We start from the raw sequence: 11693 nt of genomic DNA, 5'->3' as shown, positions 1-11693 counted from the left end.
AAAAAAAAAAAAAAAAAAAAAAAAAAAAACTACTATGTCCTAAGTTAAACATAGAAAATAAACACATTTAAAAAAATCTCAGCAATACAATAATTGCTTTGCTGTTTTGTAAATCAGCTGGGAAAATGTCGAAATGATGCAAAGACAAAATTACTGTCTACAGTGAGGGTATTTCAGGTCATGTTCGTAGTAACATCACAGCTCTTTCACTAAAAATACAATTCCACAAACATTGTCTTTTTTTTGTGGTGGGGGCAACGTATATAGTTATTTTAGTATGCTTCCATGGCATAAACCAGAATAAACACACGACATAACTCTAAATGTTTTCTCTTTATACATACATGTAATCAAAACACTGACACTCAAAACTTTCCACTACATGAAGCCATAGATGCTTTTAAGTATTTCTTAAAATAACAAACAGGGAAAACTACAAAACACAGTCAGGAAAAAAATATAAACGTTTTGGTAACAGCAATTTATTGTTGTTATTATTGAAAAGATAAGTGTTGGCATGGAGTCCATATGTACTGGCGCAAATCCGAAAAGAGCCAAGATGATGTAAAAATACACTGACTTCATCATAAGTAGGAGTGGCGGCCCTCCCATTCACCCACGCGTAGACACTTCTGAAATTACAGTATAGCCATGGTTTTGAGCAAACCATCGAAACTCAAGAGAAGATTCCAAAGTACAGTACATTAATCAAAGGGCATCATTATTTTACATTTTCTACAGAAATTCTTTCAATCGAATTGAATGTATGACATTTGTAGACACATATAGGCAAAGACAAAACAAGTACAGCACACTGTACATACATACTGTAAGATAAAAACTAAAGTAGACAAAAGAGTTCTTAAAATCTATTTTCATCAAAAAATTGTTCCGTCTCAATAAAGACAGTCCATGTTCAATTAAAGATGGATGCAAGATAACGAAAAACAATTAGTGGCCATTATGGTGCAAAGGTTCACATTTCCCCTTTTTTTTTTTTTTTTTTTTACATTCTTAAGTAAAAACAAAGTCACTTTTGTTCCTTCCTGAGAAAGTGTTTCCGTTTTTCCTCCAGTGGTCAAAACCTGAAAAAAATAAAAAGTAAATAATTAAAATAATATAAATAAAATAAAAGTCAGATTCAGATACTTTTGCCTAGCCTCTTTCAGTATGGATTTAAACAGCATGATTCAGTTACTGAATTCTGATGGGTTTTTTTTTACTCTTAAGGTAGTAAAAAACAATTTATTGACATTTTTGGATGACATTTTGATAAAATAATATACCTTCTCTATACATGCACTTGTATTTTGCTTGTACCTTGTTGGTTGTTTCTACATTATTAATAAACGTCTATGCATTGTGAGTACGAATGGTTGTTTGTTTATATGTGCCCTGCGAGCGGCTGACGACCAGTTCAGGGTGTACTCTTTGGAGTCCTTGGAGGGGGTGCTGGAGAGTGCTCCCATTGCGGACGACCTACCCTCACCTATGGTCACAAGCTGTGGGTCGTGACCGAAAGAACAAGATCGCGAAGCGGCCGAAATGAGGCTGTCCCTTAGCGATACGGTGAGAAGCTCGATCTTCTGGGAGGGGCTCAGAGTCGAGCCGCTGCTCCTCCGCGTAGATAGGAGCCAGATGAGGTGGCTCAGGCATCTAGTTAGGATGCCCCCCGGACACCTTCTTAGTGAGGTGTTTCGGGCACGTCCCACCAGTAGGAGGCCCGGGATGACCCAGGACACGTTGGAGAGACGATGTCTCCCGGCTGGCCTGGGAACGCCTCGTGATCTCCCTGGAAGAGTTGGACAAAGTGGTTGGGGAGAGGGAAGTCTGAGCTTCCCCACTTCAGCTGCTGCCTTCGCGACCCAACGTCGGATAAGCGGCAGTAAATGGATGGATGGATGGATGGATGGGTATAGGCATTTCCTCCCGATTTGGGTGACTGGTGAAGGTGGCCGTGACAATGTAGGGACTGTAAACGTCTGTCTTTTTTTTTTTTTCAACACAAGATGTCACCAGTGGCACAGTGGACAACTGGTTAGCACGTCTGCCTCACAGTTCTGAGGACCGGGGTTCAAATCCCGGCTCCGGCTGTGTGTAGTTTGCGTGTTCTCCCCGTGCCTGCGTGGGTTTTCTCTGGGTACTCGGGTTTCCTCCCACTTTCCAAAAACATGCATGGTAGGTTGATTGAAGACTAAATTGCCCGTGGGTGAGAATGTGAGTGAGAATGGTTGCCTGTTTATATGTGCCCTGCGATTGACTGGCGACCAGTTCAGGGTGTACCCCGCCTCTCACCCGAAGATAGCTAGGATAGGCTCCAGCACGCCCGCGACCCTAGAGAGGATAAGCGGGGTAAAGAAAATGGATGGATGGAAGATGTCACCACAGAGCCATCAAAGATTACAATTTTCAGTGTTTTAGATATATCATATCCTATTTGTATAAATATCCTATATCCTGTTTGTATAAAAAAAAATTATATAGATCTATGCAAGTTCAGCCTCAATCAATCATGTAATCAAACTGTAGTAATTGTCGTTAGCGTAGCATATATACTATTACACAGGAAGTCAGCTATCCCTTTTTCCGGGTATGGTCACCTGACGTTCCACACCTGCTTGTGCCACAGTGAGGTGCTAAATGATGAATACCTGTGTCTTTATGCCTTTTATGTTTGCTTCTCTCTTGTGTCAGTAGTTCCAGACTGATGTGAGCACAGCTCCTCATTAAATCTGCCATGCTTGGCTAAATATACTCTCATTCGCCATCGTCCATTGATCCGAATGCAACCTTAACGTGCAACAACTTAAAAAAGTCGTACAGTTGGAATGAAGTTGGACTATTATGAGGAAAAAAGCTGCGGTTACCAGAAAGGACTGGTAAATTGGTAAAAATGCTCATTTCTAGTGAAACATTCATAATCATATGTCAAGACAGTTAGGTAGTAATTTTAACAAGTAAAGGTGAACATACAAACTCCACACAGTAAGGATCGTGAGAGTCAGAGTTGACCTCGGAACCTCAGAATTGTGAGGTAGACGTGCAAACCACTTCACTTTGCTACAGTCTGTGAAAGTCTAATCTCACCTCTGACTCATGTGCTCTATCGGTCTCCATACAGGTGGATCTTGGCAAACGAAATGGTCTCGTAGTAGTCTTTTTGGCCCTTCTCATAGATGACAAAGATGTGTCTCTGGTCGTCCGCAGATCCACTATCCAGTGACGTAATGCATGAGTAACCACTTGGGCCCGGCCAAATCTGCAGAGCCTCTTTCTCCCAGGAGTTACCATTAGTCACTGACCAACGTAAGGTAAGGTTAATTCCTGCAGGGAAAAGTTCAGTTAGCCATGACCACAAATACACATGAAAATGTGTGAAGATAAGAAATGTTTTCTCTTGTAAAAATGCAATGGAAATATTGTTATAATGATCTCCATTCATACAGATGTGCAAAAATGGCAGAAGACGCTGTAATATGCATGCCAAACCGGTAGTAGTTTTGGGAAGAAACAGTATCCAGGCAGACCCACTGCTTTTCCGCTCCAGTCTTATCAATAACCTTATTTTGAACACCCATGGTCAGTTTAAAATCTGACCTAGGTACATACTGTACAGTTAATCCCCAAATTATTCTGGCGACCAATGCAGGGTGTACCCAGCCTCTTGCCCAAAATCAGATGTGATTGGTTGGCAAATGATTGTAAGAAGTTGTGCTTCAGATCTTAATGATTTTTTTTTTAATGAAATAAAATGGAAATGGGAAATTACTATTCAGATTCTTAGCAAACTTGAGCAAATGCATCACTTTAAACCATTCTGAAGGATTTGTAAAACTTCCACTTTGAGAGCAAAATACTTTGTTTTGAATTTCATGCTCTAAAATGCACCATTCATGTAAACAAACGGCCGAAATTATGCAATTTGACAGGTAAAAATATTGGCGGCTTACTCTGTTGTGCGTTGGATGGGTTGGTGAAGAAGAGCACCCCCCCTTTCTGAAAGGCCCCGGCTGCTACCACGGGATCCACAAGCTCGTAGTCGAAGTACAGGTCATCTAGGGGAAGGGACATCCCCCCATCCCAGCTTCTCACCACCACGCGACACCTGCAGTGGTAGTTGTTCTGGTTTCGCACATTGATGACAATGCTGCCGTCGGTCATTTCAAATGGCTGTAGAAACGCAGAAGATTTAAAAGCTAGTTAAGCTATTTGTTTAACAGTAGTGGATGTTATTCCACTGTAGCGATGAAGAGAAACACTAAACTCAAAATGTACTTTGCACTGTTAAGAAAAGGGGTAAACCAGAAGTCATTTTCAGATTAAGAAGATGAGACATGAGACGAGAACCCTTATTTCATGTTCATCTTTTGACATAAAACCCAAATGTTCAGTCAAAAGGAAATGGCCTCACGGTTCCAGTACTTTTGTGGACTGTTCACAATTGTTCACTCATCGACAGCTCTCTCTTTTTCATGTTGGATACACCTCTAACCAGCATAAATGTAGTCTTCAAAAATCTGAAACCCAAATGATATTAGTCTACAGCAAACCTATAAATGTTCACTGTTACAATACTTTGGAGGAGAGTGTACATTAAATGGTCTTCTTTTAAGATGCAGTGTAAACTAATGTAACATTAGTTAGTCATTAGACTTCAAGAAAAATGTATGTACCCATTCCAGGGCCAAACGGTTAATGTTTTTAAAAATGTACAAGTCAAGAAAATAGCTAAGAAGCTCTTGTACCCCTACAGGAACATCTATTGGAGTGTACAACTAAAAACACAAGGTGCTGCATTGTTCTGCTGACACAACACTCAAGATCCGAACTTTGTTCTGGGGATTTTGTTATCCAACTACTACTAATCATGGACGAGCCACAACAAACACTATGGTGAACAATACAACAAGCGGGTCAGTCTACATTCCAAGTTCTCAACCAGTTTACTGAATGCGAAAGAGCTGCTGGAAGAAGCACCCTAAAGTGATTGAAACCTCACAAATGGACTAATAGTCTTTATTGTTGTTATGTCCACAAAATTCAAAAAAATTACATAATGAGAAATAGAGCCTTATACAGTAAACCCTCAGCCTATTTGCTATTCACAAATTCACTGTTTTGTGTTTTTCTTCTTCTTTGTAACCTATTTTCAGTTGTTCACTGAAAAACTCAAGTCTTACCCATTTTTTTGTGCTCTTTCTGTAACGCCCAAGGACTCAACAAGATGCTGTCAAAGTCGTGTCTAAATGGAAAGTAGTAATTGGTGTCAAGAAGTATTTTGAATTGAGGCATCTTGACTGTTCTAAGATCTTTGTAAGTAAGGGAAGAGCTAAGTTTAGCCTGGGTTGTTAGCAGAAGAGGTTACTGAGAGTCTTTGCCGTGTGTGTATGTTCTTGCTCTGCTGAGTGGCTATTAAAAAGCGTATGCTAACAAATGATGGTGGTATTGGTATTTTTAGAGGCAAACGATTTATTTTCAAGGGTAATGAAAGATGAGTTTGAAAAGATATTTACCGTATTTTTCGGACTATAAGTCGCAGTTTGTTTCATAGTTTGGCCAGGGGTGCGATTTATACTCCGGAGTGACTTGTGTGTGAAATTATTAACACATTATTATATAATTTCACTTTATTTTCACACTGACAACCGCAAGAGGGCGCTCTAGGCCTGTGTATCTGTACCTGCTACTTCTGTAATAAATTTCCCCCCAAAAATGCGATTTATAGTCCGGAAAATACGGTAAGTGTTTTTAGGATCATAGATTGTGGAATAGATATATTAATATAGGTAATTATATATTAATATAGGTAATTATAAAATAAAAAAAAATGTAATTTCCAAAGGGAGGTTTACTTTACAAGTTTAATTTCAAGTTTTTAACTTATATGTGCAAATCATTTTAATTTTATCATTAAGTACTAGTTTTTATCTTCCTATAGTTATGTGCAGTGTTAATGTTCAAACTGTGGATAATATTACAGTGGCTTAAAATAATAAATAAAATTAAGAAATAAAACCTTGGTCACGTTTTTCGTGAAGACTACCTAATACGCTACAGTATTTTAATGTTGGTCATTATGGTGGTATTTCAGAGTAAGTATTTCTTGAGGTGGTAATTGTTTTAGTAGTATAGAAAATGGATTATCGGGATACCTGACACTCATCAGGATTAAAGTCCAGTGGCCTCTTCTTCTGATTGTAAGGGATGCTTTTCAGCGCCGCACCATTGAACCATGTATGTCCGTGGTCATCACTCAGGATGCAGAAAACACCATCCCCTTCCAACGTTCCATGACCGCACACCACCAACCTTCCCTGGTTTGGCTCATAGCGCTTCTGTTGCGGGTGATAGAAGCAGGAAAATAAGCAACAGTGAAGAAAAAAAAAACCAACATGTTACTATATTTGCTAGTGGACCTGAGTTCTCGACATTCCAGACGAGGGAATGGGCAATGGCGGCCCTCGGGATGCACGCATATTTGGAGTGTAAGTTTGAACTTTGGAACGTTTCTTCTACTGCACCTGATCAGTTTTAAGTTCTAAACATTCTTCACCACTAGATGGCAGACATAGCCTACTAGCACTTCCACCAGGTCTTCGCTATCAGAGAAGAAGAGAGGGTACGCCATGGCGAAAACAGCAAATTTGGTAAAAACAATTTTAAATAAAATATATATCCATCCATCCATTTTCTTTTCTGAGAGAGCTTTTCTGAACCACAAAAATATACATATTTGACTAATACCTAACAAAGAATCAAAAACGTTGTAAATACAGAATAGATTTTTCCAGAGTCCACATTACAAGTACAGTAGACTTTAAATAAAAGTTTAAATCCATACGAAATTTAAACCCACAACCTTCCTTGTGTGAGGCAACAGGGCTGACCAATCATTGTGCAGCCTAAATTGCATACAATAAACCAATATAACAACATTATCGGAGTAAGTTATATCATGCAGGACTGTAAAAAAAAATCATCTGACAATTTAGCTGATAATACATAGTTTACAATAAAATAAGGGCGACAAATGTAAACTCAATTGGAATAGGCACAATAATTACGATGTCAACAGATGAGATTCCACTCAGTGGTGAGTGGAAGAGTTGAGCTCTCTTTACAACCTCATTCATTCATGACCTCACATCTTCGCATCCTTATGTTCTCTTACCTGGATGCCAGACCCTGGTCCAGGAGCAAAATTTTTGACCCCTATCTGGACTGAGAGGTTTCTGGGTGAACTCCAGCTCAGGCCGTCATCCTTGCTTTCTACCATCAGCGTACTAGCAGGCTTGCATTTGTATAGGTGGAAGCAGGAAGTGTAGATCAGAATAACCGAGCCCACTTCCTGGTCTACCACCACCGAGCCCAGATTCAGGCCGTCCTGGGCAAATCCATCATCGACAATGAAGCTGGTCGGGGACCACGTGGATCCTAGTGGGATGAAGGAGGGGAGGGCGGTATAATTGTACATGTTTTAGGACACAGGTGTCAAACTCAAGTCCCAGGGGCCGGATCCGGCCCACCACTTCATTTTATGGGGCCAGTGAAAGCAAATCATGTGTCTCAACTTCCACGATTCTTGCTACAATTTGTACCAAAATTTAAAATTGTCATACGTAGCAAATAATGTTCAGATATTGCAAGCATTTTTTTTGTTACCAAACCCCTTTTTACAGTAACTTGAACGATAGTTGAACAAACTATTATCCTTGACTTCTGATTTCAAAACCGGGTATCCATCAATTGTCTGTGTACATGAAACAATATGATGAAGCAATTAAGCATTTTTATGGTTTCACAGTCATAGCGGCCCTCTGAGGGAAACCGTAACTACATTGTGGCCTGCCACAAATATCGGTTTGACACCCCTGTTTTAGGAGATCAAAGCAGATTATTTTCATGACCATTAATTCCCGTGGGAAAATTTGTTTTCACTGCAAGGAATAGCAAACGTCTCTTTCATGGTCACTTTCCCAAGAGGGTGACACAATCTTGGGGGGAGAGATGTCAGGATATTGTTGTAACCGACAACAGGTGACGACGCAAACTTCCTCCTTTGTTTTCATCCTCTTTGTAGTTTGACATAGATGGCTTCCTTTACTCCGCTCTCAAACCATCAGTCCTCTCTGTATAAGATTTGGACATATTTAATGTCTTCAAAGGAATATCCCTTTTCTTTCAGATGCAAAATGAACTACTGACTCTGGAACTGAAGAGGCTGCCTTTGTATGCTGTGACATGCGTTTGTGTAAAAGTTGCTTGGTATCGCTAATTTAGAGGTCAATGCACTCCTCACGACACTGCATGAACTTGTTTCTAGGCATTCATCCATCCATTTTCATTAGGGTCCCACTCCCAGGTGAGCTGGAACCTATCCTAGCTAAGGATAGCTTATCCAACTCCCATCTTAAATTTGATAAAAGTTAAGGGGGTGAGGTCCTTACCTTTGTCAGTGGATCGCCGCATCGCAATGAACTTCGCTCCCACGTCGCTTGATGAGGACTTCCTGCCCTCGGCAAAAACCAGCAGACTTCCCATGGGGGTGAAGGTGGTCAGAGGGATCCTGTAGGTGTCCACCTCCCCCTCCACCCCGCTCACCCACAGTAGCTGCTCCTCGAACAGCAGAGGTTTTATCTGGACCAAGATGGCACAAAATCTGAGAAATTAAGCGGGGACAAGCTAATTCGGAAAAGATTACACATAATGTACAGTATATAGTCATGTAGTAAACGTGAATTTGGTTAGCCAATAACCTCAGAATGAGAATCATCTTTATTGACCAAGTATGTTAAAATCACACAACAAATTTGTCCCGGGACATCCACTTATTCTCTTATTTGGCATATTCTATTACTCCCGAGCTAACACACTAGTTACAGGACCGCTATAATGCTGTGTACATTGACTCTTATTCCATAGTTCTGGATTTAAAAATGATGTCCGCAGAAAAAAACATGCATAAATGTCTAAGAAGTGTTGTAAAACACCTAATTTCTAGTTCTGCAGAAGCCGTGTGGGGTAGATTGTTGCCTATATTAGAAGTCTGGATGTTTTTTTTAGACAATAACGAGTGAACGTAGTGCAGTTAGATGATACAATTGAGTAGGCTTGTTTTGTTAAACGCAATTATTTTAATGCTTCGTTGCAGAAGGCAGAGGTAAGTGTGTGCAGATCAATTTATGGCTATATACAAGGGCTTTATGAGCTCATTACTGTATTTATTGCATCGCTTACCTTTGAAAAAGAGTTTGGGAAGAAGATGTACCACAGGCATTTGCTTTTGATAAGTTAAAGGCTAGTTGTATGATTGGTGGCGACATGTACCCGCAGCGGATTTGAATGGGCACGGCTGTCAACACGGCGAACACCAGCCAGCACGGCGCAGTGTTTGTACCATTTTAATCAATGACAACATGAGTGTGGTAGCTTGGCGTGAGCGAAGCTTCTAACGAGGGATGGCTGGCGCCTGGTATTCTACCATTTTAATCGATGACAGTGTAATAAATTAGCAATCCATCATAATTTTGAGGACGCCGTCTTGTTGATGTGAGTGTGCAATGATATGTTGTAGCAACATAAGGCATAATATCAACTTGAACAAAGCGGTGTTTATAAACTCAAGCAAGATGGCTTTTTAAAAAAAAAATAATAATAATTCTTTTTTTAAAAAGTATTTTCCTCAAAAATTGTCATTTTGGAGGTGCGTATTTTCTGCCCAGCAGTGATAATTTATAATACATGACTAAATACTGCCACTTTTGTGTAGTAATACAATAATATATATATATATATAGTATATATACTATATATATAATTTTTTTGGTCTCTCGTTCTGTCTCTGATGTCACCCCAAGACATAACGGAGGATCGATTATGGCGATGTGGGGCGTTCCCAGGGCAATTAGTTGTTTACCAATTGCTCCAAAACGAAATGATATTATTGGTAATGGCTGCCAATTTTGTGTTCTTGAGCAAAAAAAAAATACATCAAGGGAACTTATTTGTTAGTGAAATATGGGCCATCTAGATGCTATAGTCACATGAAAAACACTTCTAAGCCATGACTATAAATCAATCAAAACAAAAAGACAGCCACTGAGCGTCCTTTCTTGTGCCCCGTTTCTTACGCCGCTACGTAAACTAGTTCCTTAAATAAAATAAAATAAAAACAAAGATTAAAAAAAAGAAAGGTTAACATAACTAATGCGTTAATTAAATGCACCAGAATATTGCTTTCAGAATGTATTTAGGTCGCATTTCGGACAAGTTAAGGTTGCTGTGTTTTACCGTGACAGAGCAGACGATGACAGCGGGAAGCAGCAGCGAAAGTGCAGTCGCCAGCACACTTCTTCTTTTAACGTTCGATCCCCATACAAGAGCCATAGCTTCAGATTTAGGGAAAAAAAGACATGTATCTGACAAGAATTTCTTCAAAGTGTCGATAAACAAAGGGAAAAGCAGCACTCAGCTGGTCCACATCGCGACTCTGAATCAGCAGAACGTATTGGCTCATGGCTCATGTGACCAAGATGGGCGGTCACATGAACAAAGCGTGAGCCCAAAACCGGAAATAGACAGTTCTTCTTAAAAAATATATAATAATTTTATATATATATATATCATGTAATTATTGTAATGTAATATATCTTTTTTTATTTTAAACATTACATTTAATATACATTATATATACATTTAATTTAAGTTCAGTTAAGATTAACTTGGATGTACTATACATATATTATTTTTAATTTTTATTTTTTTTATACACACGCACACACACACACAAACACGCGCACACACGCATACACGCGGTTGTGTGTGCGTGCGTGGGTGGTAAATGCTCTTTCACTAGATGGATGGAGCTATATAATTAACTCTCACGATCGCTTTTTGTGACATTTTTGTTCGATGGTGTGCCCTGAGTCCCTCCCAATGGAAATTCGGATAAACAAAGTTTGGAAAACGTGTGGGACTGCTTTAGGACACCCATGGATGCTCAATATTTTTACCACACGATGGCAGTATTTGACGTAAAACAACAAAGACCCCACTTATACTCACACTACTTAGAATTATTAGGCCCGAAACATTACTGCAGTACTAATCATTATACACTATGCTACAGGTATTTGTGCTTGAAATGACTCTTGAGCAAATATTGAAAAATAATAGATGGAGATGTAACCCCAAAATAAAATGATAGCAGGCGAGCAAGACATAAATAGCAAACATGATATATAACACGCATATCTGGAATAAAGTATCATAATCAGCTATTATAGGGTAAAATAAGTAATATCAATAATAACACAAAGGAGGAAAATGCCAACAGAACTGAAATATAATTAAATGTGTTTCAAAGAAAGCAAGTGAATGTGCACATCTAAAATATAAATGCAATCATTGAATGTTCCACTGCATACACAATGTTAGCATGGAAAAAAGAAAGAGATGCCAGGTGTATTCTGAAAAGGGTCCAGAAGTATTTGCCCAATGACGCTCGGTTTTTATGGTATGCATTAAATATAGACTTTGAACTTGAACTTGATATTGTATTTGAAATATAAGCAGAAATTCGAACGCCTGGATGAAAATCCTTTGGATTCAAATAAGTGAAGTTTCATTTATCTTTAAGTAACAAGAGAATGGCCAATTTAGGGACTATGAGTCTTGTCCAAATACTTTTGAGC

The 11693-nt window shown here is 39.2% G+C and overlaps 1 protein-coding gene across 1 annotated transcript; it reads right to left on the bottom strand.

The window, feature by feature from the left end:
* Window positions 1–320: 320 nt before the first annotated feature.
* On the bottom strand, window positions 321–10527 carry neu1 (neuraminidase 1). Its single transcript, XM_061665446.1, has 7 exons — window positions 10291–10527; window positions 8448–8637; window positions 7172–7434; window positions 6153–6335; window positions 3951–4170; window positions 3088–3324; window positions 321–1085 (listed from the first exon to the last, which is right to left on the bottom strand). Exons 1-6 carry the CDS (start codon window positions 10384–10386, stop codon window positions 3104–3106), a joined length of 1173 nt encoding a protein of 390 aa, XP_061521430.1. The 5' UTR covers window positions 10387–10527; the 3' UTR covers window positions 321–1085; window positions 3088–3103.
* Window positions 10528–11693: the final 1166 nt, after the last annotated feature.

This window comes from Phycodurus eques, chromosome 20 (genome assembly GCF_024500275.1).
Source record: "Phycodurus eques isolate BA_2022a chromosome 20, UOR_Pequ_1.1, whole genome shotgun sequence".
NCBI classification, from domain to species: Eukaryota; Metazoa; Chordata; class Actinopteri; order Syngnathiformes; family Syngnathidae; genus Phycodurus; species Phycodurus eques.
The sequence above is the reverse complement of the archived record's forward strand: the minus strand, read 5'-3'. Positions and strand labels throughout refer to the sequence as shown.